Below are 16,935 nucleotides of genomic sequence, written 5' to 3'. Positions count from 1 at the left end.
GTCATCACTGGGCACCACTGAAGAGAGTCTGGGTCCTGTTCTTCACTCCCTTTGGACAAAGTGATAAGGTTGCCCTTGATCTAGAACCATTTTAGGTGAGGGATGCTAAAATTAATAGTAACAAGTCTAATACAGCTTGTATTTTATGTTGCTCATACTAACTAAGTAAATAGAAGTCCTTCGCAGGCTGCATAAATTTAGATAAGACAAATGGGGAGAATGGTCCTCCAGGGAGATGTTTGGAATAAAATCTTTCTAATCATCTCAGGGAAGAAATGAAACAGGGCTTTTTATAGATCTCAAAAACTAACCAGATCCCAAGGCTCAGCTGTTTCAGCTAAAGACTTTAAATCACCCTGCAAGGACTGGGCCAGGCAGCTAATCTCTTTGCATGTTTATTCCTTCATGTCACCTGCTGCTACCCTTTGCTTTGTAAGAACAGTGATGGGCAGCCACCAAAATCCCTCTGTGGCACTTTGGGCAGGCAGGCAGTGCTAATAGTCTAGTAGCAGTGGTTTGTATCACCTGCATGTGGCAGAGCACAGGTAATTCTGTTCCAGTGCCTAGAGGTGCTGGTTGGTCAGCTCTGCTGTCTCCTGGACTTCTGAGTCCCTTTGTCCTTGCTTAGTGCAGTAGCCCTGCAGAAGCAGAGCTTTACATGCTTTTATAACAATGCTCAGCTGGTGGCCTGGAGGACATTGTGTTCTGCTGCTGCCTCCTGTCACACATGCTGTCCATCTGCTGTCATTTGTCCTGTCACTGTGTACAGCCTTGACACCTCCATCCCTCCCCTCTAGAAAAATGGACCATGTCATTTCAGAACCTGGAACTGACACCAAACTCAGGAAGAAATTAAACTCTCAGACCCTATCTTTGAGATGTCAGTGAGTTGCATTACTTTATTCTGGCCAGCATGTGCAGTGAAAATCATTCCAGCTGCACATGTCCTGTACAAGACTTTTCACATATTTATACATTTATTGCAAACAATTTTTGAGCAAACGAGCTTTATGTCATTGGTATCCCTATGTCTGTTTTTTTTTTTTTTATGCTGGCAGACTTAACACATAACTCATTCTTCTTAACACATACATAAAATATTCACATACTGCATTGAACTCATACAACTCCCTTCGAGTTAAAAGAACTCAAAGTATCTGAGCAAACTCCACTATAAAAGCCACTAATTTACTAACTTACATATGGCCTAAAAAAACTTCACAGTGCACCTTTCACCATAGTGTCACAACAGGATTTACTGCAGGATTCACTGCAGGACTCAAACCTGCAATTTCTGCAACTAAGCAATGACCTCAGCTTTCCTGAATGCTGCCTCATCTGTGCAAAAACCTTCCTGCCCAGGTTTGTGTGCAAGAGTTTTGTCAGGAAAGATTTTGCCCCTTTGATTACTCAGGAGGAGAAGTAGACAGTTGAATGCTGAAGTACTGCTTGTCTCTGCTTTGCAACTTGCCTCATCTCACATATAACATGGGCTACCTTGTTGGGTTGAAGGTGCTGAACTCTGTGTTATCCTTAGGACATCTCTGCCCCAGGAACTGCTTTAGATGATGTATTAGCAACAGAAAACCTGGACTGAGTTATTTTGTCCCCAGATCCTACTTATCATGGTTGTCTGAGGCAACTGATCAAGACTAGGGCAGTGGATGCAAAAGAAAAATCCCTATGGGAATATCTAGAGAGGACAGATTTTAGGGGTGATGATCTTACGACAGTTCACTAACTGGACTATTGAGGATGTTAAGTCAGATGAACACTGCTTGAGGGAAAAGATTCCTGCTTTTTCAGGATTCTTTTAGAACCATTAGTCTCAGTTTTACTTCATGTGACAGAGTGATGCCTGGAACATTTTACATTGAAGTCTCTGAGTCTGATGGTTTCTCAAAGACCCATGAGTCTTGTAGTCAGACACTGAAGAAAACCACTTTTTGTTACATTTTTAGTAAGCTGCTTTAAACTGTTGTTGCCAGCAAAGGTTTCCACTTGTTTTCCCTTCCCAGAACCTTCCCCTGGTTTGATTTGACAGCTGTGCCACTGAGAAAGTCTCTCTTTAGCCAGCTGCTAGAAAAGAGAGCTTGTCTGGTGCCATCTGATGCCTGGTCCTCTACTGTACCAGCCACCTTCTGGAGACTGTCCTATAAAGCAACGTGGGCTGGTCAGCACCAAGACATCTCTCACTTCAGGTGTAGTGGAGCCTAGTGTGATACTGGATGACAAGTCTCCGTTCTCCACAGCTGCTTCCAATGGTTTCTCAGAAATCCCACAGGAAAATGCTGAGTATGATTCTAAATCTTCATAAACCATAATGAGCCTATGAGGAATGCTTTGTTGAGTTCTCAAGTTCTCATCCCAGCCCCTTCATGGGATTAAGCCATGCAAAAACCAGCACTGTTGAATCTCAGATTCTTTAAACTATTCCAGCCAATAACCCTATGTACACATTTTCTTCTATTTCAAACTTGCTTATCCCTGGTTGCCTGCGCTTTTCTATTGTTTGGGGTTTTTTTGTCTGAATTTGCTTAATACATAGTCTTGCCCTATGAACTGCTTCAGTTTCATTTGGTTTCTACTGCCGCTTCAATACAAAACTGAATTACAAAACCAAATTACAGTTATTGTAATAACCAGTAGTGGCTCCAGCTTTGGTTTAAACAAACTAAAACAGGATCAGATCCAGTCTTCTTTTGTTGTATTTTTTTATTCCCCATGGGGGATCTTGAGAAAGCCATTGTATCCTGACAACATACTAGTGATTTAGTCAGGAGTGCTCTTTCTGTTGAGCCAGGCTTTCATCAGCACTTCCTTCTACTTCCTTGCTGGTGATAATGCATTCCACCCTCACCACCACAGACTATATGATATGTCCTTCAAGAAAAAAAAGGAGGTAACTGGATTCTCTGTCCAAATCCACCTGGGACAAAGCAATTCTTATTCCCTAAATTCTCTAGTTTACTGTTCTTTTGTACTTTCTGCCACCACCTTTCGTGTTTCAGTACTGTTTACCATGATAAAACGCTGCCTGCCTTGTTTTGCTTCACAGGAAACAATTTCTTTGGTGAGGCCAAAGATTAGTTATGCATGTTGCACTTAGACCCCTCACTTAATTATGATTGCTGACAGCAGCTGTCGCCACACAGTTATTACCACAGTTAATACCAGTTATTGTATATGCAATTTATTTTACAACTGGTATTAGAGCAAGCCCAGTCTGTAGACACTGAAGCCTGGGAGAAATCTATTCACTTGAGCATCTGGGAAGTTCTTATCAATCACTTGTGCCTAAAATATGTCAATGATTGTTTTTTGGTCTTTTTTAATCAACTGTGACACAGAAGTGAAAGACAGACAATGGTAGAGTCTGATCTACAACCTCCACTTCACTTAGTTCCTGTAAGCAAATGAAGAATTGCAGAAAAGAGACAATGTGAGAATGGGTTTGATGTAATAAAATGTCTAAGAGTTGCAGTGGCAGTGCAGTGCATAATTTTCTGTAATTGTGAAAAGGTGGAATGGTACATCCTTGAACAATCTGCAAGGTAATAAGGGTACAGTCTGCTGCGGCTGTTGAGCTTCTTATGAAAGCAAAAGTGCAGCATAAGTCTCTAATTCTGCCTCTGCATGTCCTGTGATGCAGGGAGAGTAACCACTCCCACCATGGTCTGGGATCCTTGAAAAGAAGGAACAGTAGTATAGGGCTCCAGTCCTGCTTTTTGGATAAACTGTGAAAAAGTGAGGGCATCTGCTTTCTCTCCTGTTGGTGCCTTTCTCTCTAGGAAGAGACCCATACTGTCTCTGTACGGGAGGGCAATGGATCTGCTGAAGAGAGGCTCCTCAATCCCCAGCAACTCTCGCACGTGTCGTGAAATTTCCTGAAATACAAGATGAAACACCAGAAATTCTTATTTCTCAAACCAAGACAACAGGGCAGCATCTAAAACCATTCCATATCAGAGCAGCAGGAAATGTGATATTCTGAATTTTGGTACAGTTTCATGCTTGAAGTTGCAACATAAGGGGGATCTGAATCCATAAGCCTCGTGTGACGTGTAAAAGCAGTGCATATCGCCTTCTCTCCAGATTTACTATCAGTGATGGCATCATATTTGATCTCTTAATGGCATACATATTGCTCTGCTTTCATCCTTACACTTCAAGTTATGGGTGAATGAACTGCAGTCTCTTCTGCTTAATGCAAAATCATCGCTGTTTGTTAAATTATAATGTGAATGACAATCTACACAAAGGTGTAAAAATAATTAGCAAAAAGTCATATTGTTAATTTAGAAAATGTATGGTTGTCTGAACCAGCTGGATCTGGAACTGTGAGTGAGCAGAGCCTTACCATTGTTTTTGAAGTAACTTCTGAGAATTTATCTAATTTGATTAAATATGAAAATACAATTTGCAAGGTTTTGCTGATCTCTCATAGTATTTGCTCAAAACTTTCCCCCCAACTTTAGCTTGACTCTGAAAAGTAGTACCCTATTTTTTGTGATAACAAAAGAACACCAGACTTGTATCTTGAGTGGTTTTGATATTTAAAATACCAGCACAGTGGGATTAAAACCAGCAGTAATGTCACTTGTCCACACTGCATACCTTCCACATAATTAGCTGTAATTCTCTACCAAACTGCCATTTCCCCTAAACTGAAAGCAGTTTCCTTCTTGCTGAGCTGATGCTATCACTCTTATTTCTATAGTAACTGTATCAGCCTTTCATTTATATTTCTTGTTGGGAAATTGTGGGTTTAACTTTTCACCTGCTCTAGTAGACATTTCCTGAAAGACCCAAAGGGCCACATCCTGCAGAGCTCTGCATACTTGGATTCTGTCAGAATAAAGTTCTTTAAAACACAAATAACTGCCAGGATAGGACATGACCTTTGAGAATATCTAGGTTCCACTGAAGTCTGTGAGATGTTCCCAATTTACTTGCAAGCTTTGGAAAACATTACTGAGACAGTCTCACATCCAAGCTTGCCTGTCTATCGCTTATCTAAAGGAATTTCAGTTCCTACAAGAGGAAGAACGGCTTACAGTTGGTATGTCTAACCCACGGCCTGGTATTACTCAGCAGTTGAACTAACACCATACCTAATCCTTATATTCCAGTACTAGGGGGAGGCTTACAAAGCCTATAAAATTCTTTTACTTTTGGAAAGCACTAATGACTGCAGTCTCTATCTGCTTGTGGAAAAATATTTGCGGAGGTTTGCTGTCTGAAAAATTTAGTGTTAAATTGATGCCTTTCTCTCAACAGGCAAAGTCGTGGCACTAGTTAATGTTTTTGGTAGCTTAAGTTTCAAACAAACAATTAAGATTGTGCAACCAGACAGGACTGTGGTGAAATTCCATTTTGGTACTGTAGAATAAAATAGTGCTAATACTCTAGTCACTGGAGCATAATGCTTCTTCTGTCTTCTGGGTTTGAACTTCTGCCTGTGTTTTCTGGTGAAAGCAACCTCGAGCTGTGATGCAAAACATGATTTGGCTCTGTAAATGCAGTCCCTCTGTGGTTTCCACTAAGGGAGGGAAAGAGGGTAGCGAAATTTAAGTTAACTTGTTGATTTTTTTAACTTTTAGGAAGCCTTGGAAGACCAGAGTGTAGCCCTGAAATTCAGCCTTAACTATCAGTGTTTGTTAAAGAAAATATTTAGGGTTGAAAGGAAAAAGACCAATTACATGATCATAATGTGAGGAAGAGACAGAGTTCCTGTTTGCTTTTCTGTAAGTAAAGTGTAAAAGAAGGAAATAAAAATGAGTGGCCCTTTTTGCTGCTTGAGATCAGTGTCTCAATTGCTGCAGGTTAAATCTAACTAGGTTTTCTACAAAGTTCTACAAATCAGTAAGTGGAAAATGATTTAAAAATTTTTCTGAGCGTGTGGTGCTCACATCTTGCTAAGCAATTTTATGGGGCCAGAGGGCAACATACACTTAAAGAAAGGCTAAGCACTTATGGTGCCCCAGAGAAGAAGCCCTAAATCTGCAGCCAGCTAAAGACCTGAACAGACCTGTACTCTAAAACTATGACTGTACAAATTCGGTTGTCCAGTTTCAGGCTCACTCCGAAGTGGCGCTCTGCCCACAGCCCAGCCCGCCTGCCAGCAGGCAGGGCCAGCCCAGGGGCTGAGGGGGCTGAGGGAGCTCCGGGAGCCGCAGCCGGGCGCACCTGCATGTGGCCGAAGTCCGTGACGCCCATGGCGGGCAGGTTGGAGCAGTTCACGTGGATGAGGCGCCGGCCGGTGATGCCGTTGGCCCTGAAGCATTCCTGGGCAGGGAAGTGGAGGGAAAGGCGGATCGCCATCTGCCACTACCGCCCCTCTGCCGCTCACACACGCACACGCTCACATACACACACACACACACCGGGTTCAGGCCCGAACCTCGTACTGGGGGAAGCCGAGCTGCGCCACCCACTCAGCCACTTCCTCGGCGCTCCAGGCCAAGAAGGGGCAGAAGGACCGCGGTCCCCCCGCGCCCTCGGGCTCAGGCTGCGGCTCTTCAGCCACTCCAGGCCTCGCGGGACCCGGGCGTGGCTCCATTCCCACATCCCCAGGCCACCGCGGCAACGCGTCTGTCGGGGAACCCGTTACCTTGGCAACCAGCAGTTCCTGGTGGTGCTCCCCCTTCTCCCTTCCGCCACTCCCTCCCTGCTGTCAGCCTGCAACGCCGTCCGCGCCCCGCGGCTCTGCAGAACTAAATGTTGATTGGCTGCGTTGTCGAGGGGGGAGGCTGAGGGATGAGCACCGCGGCGCCACCACCTCCCTGCGGCCCGGCTCGCACGCACTCGCTCGGGAGTTTCCGTCCCCCCAGCTCGGGTGTTTCCGGCCGCCCCGCTCCGGCCCCGCTCGGGTGTTTCCGGCCGCCCGCCGAGCCGTGCCCATGTCGGACGCGCTCTCCGCCGGCTCCCGCCCCGAGCCCCCGGGCGGCGACACCGCGCCCCGGGACCCCGCAGGTACGGACTGGGCAGGGTAGGGGGCAGCCCGGCGGCGCGTCTTTAGCGTTGGCCTTACGGGGAGAGCTTCCTTTACGTGGTGGGTTTGCTGGTTTCTGCCGGAGAAGCCGTGTTTCCGGGTGGCAGCTCCGTGCGGACAGCAGCGCCCGGGTGCCGCCCGCGGTGCCGGCTGTGCTGGGGCCGGGCCGAGAGGGGAGGGCTGCGGTCTCTGCGCGGCTCGCCTGCTCACCTGCCGCTCGGGAGCCTAAAACTGCACCACGAGTTCCTCCCGGTGCGGCGGGCAGAGAGAGCATTGATGGAGGTTTGTGCGTTCCCCGGTGAGAGAGGCCCCGTCTAGCCGGGAGCTGGACTCTGCCGTGGGCTGCGTGCGCCCGGGCTGGAGCTGTCTCCTTCCAGCCCTGACTCCTGGGAACGGCCAGCGGTTCCCAGCGGCATCAGCATCCTGCCAAAGCTGGAACTTGTCCGTACTCTGTCCGCTGCCTTAACGAGAGCAGGAGAGCAGGGCTGTGAAGCGCGTACCGCAGTCGTGTGGGATCAGAGCTTTCCCTGAGCTCGGGAGACTCGGGGAAGACCAGGAGCCATCTTTATAGACGGTCCTTTAAGCACCGACCTAGGAATTTCCATCTCGTCAATGCCCTCTGTGAACTGCTGCATGATTGCTTTTTCCAGGGCTTTGTCAGCTCAGCTTTACATGATGAAATTTGGCCTTGTTTTGTCCTTCTAAAGCTAGGATTAGTAGTTCCTGAATAAACCCTGCTTCTGAGAATGGCTTTACACCAAAAACATGCGTAGGTTTTTGTTTCCCCTTTCCTAGGGTTGAGGCCATTAAAAATCTTTGTTCCGCAAGATTCTAGATACAGCTCGTAACACGAAAAACTGGTTGGCACGGGTCTTTGTTCCACACTCCGTGACCTTGTCAGTGTCTGAGTGCTGCCTGCAGGTTTTTTTTTCCTGTCGGTGTATTATAAACACCAACATTCATTTCACCTTCTCTTCCTATATTCTGTTCGTTGCTAGAAAATGAAGACTCATCCCAAAAGACAGAGCCTGCAGATCAGCTAGTTGATTCTTTGGAGTCCAGTACTTCGCAGAGCGGGTAGGAAAACTTTTCTGTGTGTTGTGGCCCACATGCGTGACAGTCTGTTTCACTCCTGTGACCTCTTCCCTGCGGCATTTTGTTCTGTGCAGGTAAAGAGAAGGGACTGGAGATTGAATTTTCTGCTTCGGGACAGTGTATACCGGAATCAGTATGCGAGGACCTGTTCTTACAGCCTTCAAGGTTGTTTCAAAGCTTGTGAAATGTAGTTCATGGCTCAGCTATTCAAATCACAGAGTCATTCAGCTTGAAAGGAACCCTATGCAGTTTTACAATTCATTATAAGAGCTAGTACATTTTCAGGGGGAAATTTTCTATGTCCTATCTGAAGAATACTTTAATAATTGAGCATGCCTACTGTCAGTTTTGGTAGAAGCTGGATAAATTCTGTAATGCCATAGAAATAACAATTCGAAAATGAAAGCCACATTTGCCCTGTTCAAGTCTTCTCTGTGGATGCAGAATGAGTCTTAATTGAGCTGTGTTTACTTTATTTTATTTTTAATTATTCCATGCTTCCTTGCTAATGAGAATATTTCTCATTTCTGAAAGGAGACATTTGAAGAAATACATTTTTTTCCGTTAATGCCGTATTCTCATGTTTCTGATCCTTTAAAGAAAGGCAGTTGACATTGGTTTTATAGTGCTGTGAGAAGATTTTGGTTTTCAAAAGTGCAAATATTTCTATTCCTATTTAATACTAGGTTGCTTCTCATAGTAGTTCCACATATGTAATGAGAGCATTACAGAGGACACTCTTCTGGCATATGAGCTTGTTTGGGATTATAAATCTAGCTATAGACAACATGCAGCAATTTTTTTCAATATAATTTAGAAGAAAACCCTTAACAGAGAATAAGTACCAGAGACATTTCCTTTCTTGCCCATTCTTTTCCTGCTATGTACCATTCTTATTATTTTAGCACGTCCATTTTATTTTGTTACAGTGCAGTACTCAGACCTCTTTGCTTAAGTTATTGTGTTGCCCATTGTATGTCTTACTTCTTGCTTATCTGTGGAGTATATTTGAATATGGCAGAGACACTTGGGTGCCCCCTGTATCTGTTGGGATTGCAGTAGGAAAAGGCATAGTAAAAAAAGCATAATAGACCACTTAAATAGATGGCATTCTCAGGATGGCTGTCAAAATGGTTCTGAATTCTTTCACTGATCCAGCTGACCTTTGAGGGAGTATGCAGATGCCATGCAGTAGCTGGCATAAGAGAAGTTGTCCTTTCTTGGGCAGAAAAGTTGCTACTGATGTCTGTCCTTAGTGTCCTGTTGGTGAACCAGCATGCTGTGAGGTGAGTGCAGTGAATCTCTGCTATCTAAAGGATGGTAAATATGGAGTGTCCCACTGAAGTTGCTCCCCTGGCTCACATGGAAGGTAATCACACAGAGATGGCAGGACTGGGGTGGGCAGGTGTTCTTTGTCCAGTTGGCAGGTGCTGACCACAGAAGCTTGTTCTTTCAGTTTGTTGGAATTTCAGGTCCAGAGCAGTGATTCCTCTGCTGGCTGTGCCCTGGGTGCAGGTGCTGAATTGTATTCCTTTCTTCCTCCAAAAGGTCACAGGCTGGGCCGCACCTGAGCACGGGCACAACAGAGCACTCAAAGGAAGAAATTGGCACACTGGGGTACCAGAAAGTGGCTGAACTAGAGGAGAAGCTGCCTGACCAAGTCCAGTCTCTCAAAAAGGTAGATGGATGTTTCTTATGTCTGAGAACAAAGAAGTGCAGCAACAGTTCTTCCACCTTACCTGTTACTGTGCTTGTCACTATGGGATTGAGGCTCCAGGGGTTGTGTCAAGATAAAAGTAGTATTAACATAGATTCAGTTACATTTTTTCCTATGCATTAGTGGGAGATAAACGGTATCAGTCTAATTTCCAAAATCTCTCTTGTGTCTTCTGCTAGTCGTTGCTTCCTTGCTCACTGAGGCTTCAAGGTAATTCTTACCTTCTGCTCCTACCTGTTGCTTCTGGAAATTCCATTCTTGCAGATTTATGGAAGAGGGAACTGAAAAGCCCTTGTTTCTTCTCGTGAGCAGCCAGTTTATTTGCCTTACAGACAGAGTCAGGAAAACCTGTGCAAGTGACACCGAGTTCAGGACCTGTGACTTTGCATAAGAGCAGCCCTAGTGAACCAGATGGACTTCTAACTGGGATGCAGCAATGACAGTTTGATTGTAGTCTAGATGCACGCAGAGCTGAAAGGCTCTCCCTAGAGAGATTGTGTGTTGGGAATTATTTCCAAGAATAATCAGCTAAATCTATAAATTTGTTGCTTTGTTGAGGGGTGACAATTAACTCTGATGCAAGTGCAAAAATGTGCCTGCCCAGGACTCCTGGGGAGGCCAAGGGGAGTGAAATCAGTGAAACTTTGACTTCAAAGTTCATGACTTGGTGCAGTGGGGAAAACAATGCTGAGAGGTGTCTCAGAGCTAGCCTACACTAGTAATAGAAGCTTCTGCAGGTCTGACTTGGTTTCATAAAGATGCCTGTGTTACTGATGAGTTGTTTCAAATCTAGGCAGAGACTTTTTAACCGGAATGGTCTCTGTGACAATATTTCTTATGTCCTTTGTGCAGGAAGCTGTTCCATTAACCAGCTACCATGTACCTCAGGGAGTAGGGGATATAGTCATGATTCAGTCAGATCACACTGGTGCCGTGGATATCCTTTCAGCTGAGCTGGAGACCGCAGACCTCCTTGGGGAGCAGAGAAAAGGTGAGTCCTGAAGGCAGAACTGTTGTTTAGGTAACTTTTTAAGTGCCTGCCCTTGCTAGAAGAACAGAGACTGTCCTGGAGATACTTCTAATTCCTGCTGGAAATTTTGGCTCCTGGCTAGTGAGTGGAAAAACTTCACATCTGGGGCTTTTGGGAGCAGGCCCCAGAATGCAGGTCCCGTACCAGAAATGGCTTCACTGTTTTCAGGCAACAGTCAGTAGTAAAAAGTCATGTAAGCCTGTGACTTTTCCCTTGTCTCAGCTCAGCCTCCCCCTCTGGCTGCACCCACCATGTGGACCACTGAGAAGATGAAGGAATTCAAAGCCAAGATGGGAAAGGAGAAGAATGGCCGGATGGTGGTGAAGCGAGGCGAGGTGGTGACAGTCCGTGTTCCAACCCATCCTGATGGGAAATGCATTTGCTGGGAGTTTGCTACAGATGACTATGACATTGGGTTTGGAGTCTATTTTGACTGGACCACAGTTACTAGCACTGCCATTACCGTTCAGGTCAGTGAATCCAGTGATGAGGAGGATGAAGAGGAGGACGAGGAAATTGAAGGTTAGTACAGATCTTATAAAGGTTAATTTGTGTTGCTTATTGTCATGCTGTTGAGAGTATCTGTCAGATGCTATAATTTCCATCTACTTTGTTTAGTCAGCCCGTTTGCTATCTCTGCAGCCTTCTGGGCTCTTGGTTAGAGTGATTAGAAAGCATTTGGCCCTTCCTGCTTCAGCATATGTTAATGGCTATCCTCTCCAAGAGCATTCTTAAAATTGAACACATGGAAAAATAAGATCAGAATTCACTCAGTCAACTTCTAGGTGATAAAAAGATGAAAGTCTGAAATTTTAACCCGATTCTTTTTGTTAGACTCTCAGACTAGAAATGTCTGGTGGTGAGTGGAGGCAAGAAGATTTTGTTTTGGGGTGTTGTTTTTGGGGGGGATTTGTTTATTTGTTGTTTTGTTTTTTGTTTGTTTGGTTTTTTGTTTGTTTTGGTTATTTTTTGGGGGTGATGGTGTTGTTTGTTGTTGTTTATTGGGGGGGTGGGGAAGTTTGCTTGTTTGGTTTTTTTTTCTTTTTTTCCCCTGTACATCAGTAGCTCCTTCTGACTGTATTTGAAATGTTTGCTACCTGTGTCACTGTAATTGGGAAACACACAGTAATGTTGCCTGTTTTGTGGCTTCAGTGTATGTGTGACCAGTGTAGCTGGTGGATTTGTGTCTGAATTTTGCAGACCCTGTAAATAGGGGTAGGTTCCTTTATGAGGAATTCTCTTGGAGAAGTGAATTAAGGATATAAACACTATGAGGTAACAGCAAAGATCTTTCCTGCCTCTCTTTGCTTCAAGTCTGTATGGTAGGACTGCTCTTGCATGTATAAAAGCAGTGAGGTGTCTAAAAGGTAAGCTAAAAAAGAGAGGAGACTGGGCTGGAGGGCTATCCCATCAGTATTCCCAAGAGAACTGGTTCTTGTTATGACCTTTGTTATGATAAGGGAGACTGGACTTTGTGGGAATTATTTGCAGAAAGGTTGGAGGGGATGCTCTGGATAATGCTATCACAGTTAGCTTTCCATGTAGCTGCAAGTCTGTGTTACATTCTGGTCCTGTTAGTCATTTTCTGGGTTATGTAGTGGTTCTGGACTACTTACTTGTCTCTTCTGTCCCATTCAGGATTGTCCCCTGCAGGTGATGTGGAACGGGGTTCCAAAAGCTATCTGCGGAACCGCTATGGAGAGATCATGCCTGTGTACCGGAGGAACAGCCATCGGGAGGTACAGGCAGGCAGCCATGAGTACCCAGGCGAGGGCATCTACTTGCTGAAATTTGATAACTCGTACTCTCTGCTCCGCAATAAGACTCTGTTCTTTCACGTCTACTACACTGGCTGAAGAGGAGGGAAGGGGCAAGGATGGCAGGCAGGTGATGGTGAGTGTAGCAGGCTGCCACCCAGCCCTGGTGCTGCCTGACACACTGCTGTGTGACAGAACCATGGCGCAATTCTGCCAGCTCTTCTTCAGACTTGAACTGGTTCTCCCCACACCCTTCTTCCTTCTTCCCTACTGTCCCAGGGGAGAAAGGTAGTTGTGACTGCCTGGTTGTTCCCAGGCAGCTGCTCTTTCTCCAAAACTTCAGGAGGTCTGCTCCATGCAGGCATTGGGCTGGGCCTTCACGTCACTGCTGGCAATTGTCCAGAAGCCACATTCAGGTGGTTGTGGTTCTGATCTGTTGTGCTGTTACAAAATGAAGTGAAGATAATCTGTTACTATTTTGTGAATAACTTTTCCAACTCTCCTGCTGCATCTGCATCACTAGAGGTCAGCTGTTAGCTTCAGTGAGCCAGAAGCACAGCTGGCTTGTCACTTAGCCAGGGTAACCCCATCACCTACCATTGCTACAGCCACCAGCAGTCAGTGCTTCCTTCACTCACGAGTGGGAGGGAGTGCAGCTGGCCAGCAGCATCCTGTGCTGCAGTGACTTGGCAGTGATACAACAGGTGGGCCCCAAATAGCAGTCACAGCTCATGCTTGAACAGGGGGTGGGACCAGGGTGCACACCTCATAGTCCATAGGAAGGCTTTTCCACAGATTAAGAATTGGATGTTGTATCTGTTGATTATAGGCATATGTAGATAATTAAAACCTCAGCGATTACCAGAAGTTTTTTCTGTAATCCAGATGTGAAGCAGAAGATACTACTTAACACCATGCTGAATGAATACAAAATGGTTGGAATACAACTATAAATACACAGGAAATGTTTCTTAGTAGCAGGATGTTGGTTCACTGATATTGCACCCATATGTAGCAAGGAAAAGGCTCCCAGAGAAGTGCAGTTTGTCAGCTGCTATTGCTGTTGCAAAGGTATTGTTAGGAAGTTTCTTGGCATGTTTTTGTGACTAGTGATGTTATCAGTTACCACTTTCTGCTTAAGTAGTGGCTGAGTTGAGCAAGGAAAAGTTAATCCATCAGAGATGAATTTTAAAACATGTTAACTGTTGTTTATTTTAATACTTTTAACTTGAAATAGTTCTCTTTTCTAAGAATACTGCTGTATTTACATTTTGATACCTCTTTGCAGAGACAAAAAATTACTTTCCATGGTGATACTAGAAAAGTTCTGAGTTTTATTTTTAAATTGTCCAGGTAAAGCACCTCTACTTGGTCCATTCCTTCTATTGAGAGGAAATGATGGACAGAATTATTTGGGGTAGTTAAAGCCAAAGATTTTGCTCTCATAGGAGGGCTGCGTATTTCCTATAAAGGGTATATTGTAATGCTGTACAATTTGCTCTATATTCAAGCTTACTTTTAACTATCTCTGCTTACTGATTCACTGCTCCAGAGCACTTAGGAGGTCAAAATGGTAAGAGAGAAAGCAGTAGAGCAGCCCAAGCTGTGAGCAGGAGGAGTGGAAATTGGAAGAGCATTGCTTGGAGAACAGTGGTTTTCTGGGCGAGTGGGCAAGGAGCAGAGTTGCTGCTGCTTTGGGCCCTGAGATGGGGAGAAAACAGCCACCTTCCTCAAAAGAGAGAGTGTGTTCACCAGGATGGGGGGGAACTGCAAAGCCACCTTATTCAAGCAGGTCAAGCACAGGGAGACAAAACAGTAGGGCTTGGTATCTGTCAGAGCAAGATGCTCTTTCAGTTAGCAACTTGGAGAGGGCTATTCCTTCCTTTAACCTCTCATGGATGAAATGAAGAAACATCCTGTGGCCTTTATACAGCACCTGAATCAGGCCCGAACAATTTAGGTAAGGTTTTTTTTTTTTTTCATCCTTTGTCTATCAAGTTCCTAGATATTGCTGATGGAGTGACACACTTCACTTCTAACAGAGAAGTAGTAGTGGTTTGTTTGCTGATAAAAAAACCATCAGTTTTCAGAACATTTCATAGTTGGTGTGTTGTGTATAGCCTAGGAAATAAGAGGCTGGTGGAACAGCACTGCAGACAGGGATCTGGGGGTCCTGGTTGATGACAAGTTGAACATGAGCCAGCAGTGCCCTGGCAGCCAGGAGGGCCAGCGCTGTCCTGGGGTGTATCAGGCACAGCATGGCCAGCTGGGAAAGGGAGGGATTGTCCTCTGCTGCTCTGCACTGGGGCAGCCTCACCTCAAGTGCTGGGGGCAGTTTTCATTGCCACAATATAAAAAAGACATTAAGCCATTAAAGACCATCCAAAGGAGAGCCACAAGGATGGTGAAGGGTCTGGAGGGGAAGCCATGTGAGAAGTGGCTGAGGTCACTTGGTCTGTTCAGGCTGGAGGAGAGGAGACTGAGGGGAAACCTCATTGCAGTTACAGCTTCCTCGTGAGGGGCAGGCACTGATCTCTTCAATCTTGAGACCAGTAACAGGACTCAAGGAAATGGCATGAAGCTGAGTCAGAGGAGGTTTAGGTTGGGTATAAGGAAAAAGTTTTTCATTCAGATGGTGGCTGAGCACTGGGACAGGCTCCCCAGGGAAGTTATCACAGGACCCAGACTGACAGAGTTCAAGGAGTGTTTGGACAATGCTCTCAGGTACATGTTCTGATTGTTAGGGTGTCCTGAGACAGAAGCTGGACTCAATGATCATGATGAGTCTCTTCTAACTCAAGGTACTCTGATTCTATGAACCTTTTGTACCAAGTCACTGGAGAACACCCTAAAGCTATTTATGATCACACAGAAAACACTGGGCCAATGCCAGAAGAAAAGTTGCACGTAAAATACAGAAGTTGGTCATGTCCTAGAGCAGTAAGATCAGCCACATACATGTATGGTCAATGCCAGGGCTCTTCAGTCTGTTCTTCAGCCTCTGGGAAAACTTGGTGGTGTTGAAACTCCATGGTGAAATTTTGCAGGACTGTTGAAGGAAATAAAAATAGGAATTACATTTTTCCTAGAGGTTTCACTAGGTTGTTTCTTACCTTATATTTTATGTTGTTAATTAGGAAAAAATACTTTTGTTCATCACTCAATGCTTGTCAAGGAAGTGTTTTTGTAAAAGTGGGTCAAGCTTAAGTCAATCTGTGAACTCCAAATTGTCACAAATTTATGGAATTTCACCTAGTTCCATTACCTAAAAGACTATATCAGGTAAAATCTTACAGTAGAGAATTAGACTAATAATTTTCTTCCCACAGATGATGTAGGAAGTAAAAGATACCAACGACATGGGAATGGCAGGTTTATTTAGTAAACGCTTTAACAATACAAGGCAGTCTCTGAAAATAAGGTCAATGCTAGAATTAACTGTCGCAAATTGTCAGGAGATGGGACTATACTTCTTTTCCAGCTTCAGTGGGTCTTATGAGAAAGAAGGAAGAAGGTCTGTATCCTTACAAATTATGGTCTCTATCCATCTGATACAGACTGTAACAGGTGATGTGAAAGCAGAAAAATTTGAGGAAGTTCAATAATTTAAATTCAGACAGAAATTCAGAAATTCTCAAAAATCTCTTGTCTCTTCAGGCCTTTAGACTCAGAAAAGTGTTTAAATAATTTTTTCTTAGAAATGAGATTTTTTTTCATGTGCTGTTTTATAAAATAAATAAACATTTCATTAAAATTTATTGAAATTATCATTGCTAATAAAATTGGAATTATTGAAACCTCTAGAAACACTCTAAACGCAGTTAACAGTTCAATTGTATTTTGCACAACTATTCATACCCATATAGTAAAACAAGTCCTTAAAAAGCTGACAACAAAATCCAGCAGTAGCAGTTGAGTATTATGAAGACACTTCTTCAGCTCAGGCCACCTGAGTTACACATCACATTCTGCAATTGACAGTATCCTTTCATAATAGCTTCTGGTTTAAAGGAGAGTTGAGTTAGAAAAGCAAATCACAAGGAAATATATGTTTGGGGATTTTGCTCCCCTACCCTTTTTGAAGCGTTGGTTTGCGAATAATGAAAATTACTGATTAAAAATGTGACAAAGAGAATAATGAAGCATCATTCAGATAGCAGGATCAGTCATGTCAGTCAGCTCACACACATACAGTACAAAATACTTGGACAGACAAGGACTGGAAGGCAGGGCTGTGCCAGGAACATCAGAAATGATCATGATGTGGCTGCAATGTGTGACTCCTCCAGTACTTATGGATTACAGTACCCCTGTGCCTCATGAAGCACTACATGCAGCAGTA

At 44.4% G+C, this 16,935-nt stretch overlaps 2 protein-coding genes and 1 long non-coding RNA gene across 4 annotated transcripts in view; 1 reads left to right on the top strand and 2 right to left on the bottom strand.

Moving 5' to 3' along the window:
- Nucleotides 1-872: 872 nt before the first annotated feature.
- On the bottom strand, nt 873-6,633 carry SAMD15 (sterile alpha motif domain containing 15). Its single transcript, XM_023927760.2, has 3 exons — nt 6,404-6,633; nt 6,190-6,288; nt 873-3,887 (listed from the first exon to the last, which is right to left on the bottom strand). Exons 1-3 carry the CDS (start codon nt 6,560-6,562, stop codon nt 3,621-3,623), a joined length of 525 nt encoding a protein of 174 aa, XP_023783528.2. The 5' UTR covers nt 6,563-6,633; the 3' UTR covers nt 873-3,620.
- Nucleotides 6,634-6,678: 45 nt separating this feature from the next.
- The window catches only part of TMED8 (transmembrane p24 trafficking protein family member 8), a 15,005-nt gene continuing 4,748 nt past the window's right edge, over nt 6,679-16,935 (top strand). The window contains exons 1-6 of the mRNA XM_086893491.1: nt 6,679-6,975; nt 7,993-8,071; nt 9,638-9,767; nt 10,659-10,797; nt 11,059-11,358; nt 12,475-12,729. Coding sequence (XP_086749617.1) covers nt 6,903-6,975; nt 7,993-8,071; nt 9,638-9,767; nt 10,659-10,797; nt 11,059-11,358; nt 12,475-12,692 — 939 coding nt within the window. The 5' untranslated portion in view covers nt 6,679-6,902 and the 3' untranslated portion in view covers nt 12,693-12,729. The remainder of the gene's footprint in view (nt 6,976-7,992; nt 8,072-9,637; nt 9,768-10,658; nt 10,798-11,058; nt 11,359-12,474; nt 12,730-16,935) is intronic.
- Nucleotides 12,453-16,935, bottom strand: part of LOC111929950 (uncharacterized) — a 12,024-nt gene continuing 7,541 nt past the window's right edge. For both annotated transcript variants that reach the window (XR_015288169.1, XR_015288170.1), the window contains exons 4-6: nt 15,552-15,642; nt 13,191-13,409; nt 12,453-13,034 (exon numbers count right to left, since the gene is read on the bottom strand). This is a non-coding gene — a long non-coding RNA (uncharacterized LOC111929950). The remainder of the gene's footprint in view (nt 13,035-13,190; nt 13,410-15,551; nt 15,643-16,935) is intronic.

This window comes from Cyanistes caeruleus, chromosome 6, assembly GCF_971803275.1.
Source record: "Cyanistes caeruleus chromosome 6, bCyaCae1.hap1.1, whole genome shotgun sequence".
Taxonomy (NCBI): domain Eukaryota; kingdom Metazoa; phylum Chordata; class Aves; order Passeriformes; family Paridae; genus Cyanistes; species Cyanistes caeruleus.
Note: the sequence above shows the minus strand (reverse complement) of the source record. Positions and strands in the feature narration are given on the sequence as shown.

What these genes read in the sequence shown, in the direction of transcription:
- SAMD15 (XM_023927760.2), bottom strand. Translation starts at nt 6,562, where the DNA reads ATGGAGCCACGCCCGGGTCCCGCGAGGCCTGGAGTGGCTGAAGAGCCG. An exon ending in TCGGCTTCCCCCAGTACGAG is followed by an intron (nt 6,289 to 6,403) that starts GTTCGGGCCTGA and finishes TTCCCTGCCCAG; the next exon opens with GAATGCTTCAGGGCCAACGG. An exon ending in CGGACTTCGGCCACATGCAG is followed by an intron (nt 3,888 to 6,189) that starts GTGCGCCCGGCT and finishes CTTGTATTTCAG; the next exon opens with GAAATTTCACGACACGTGCG.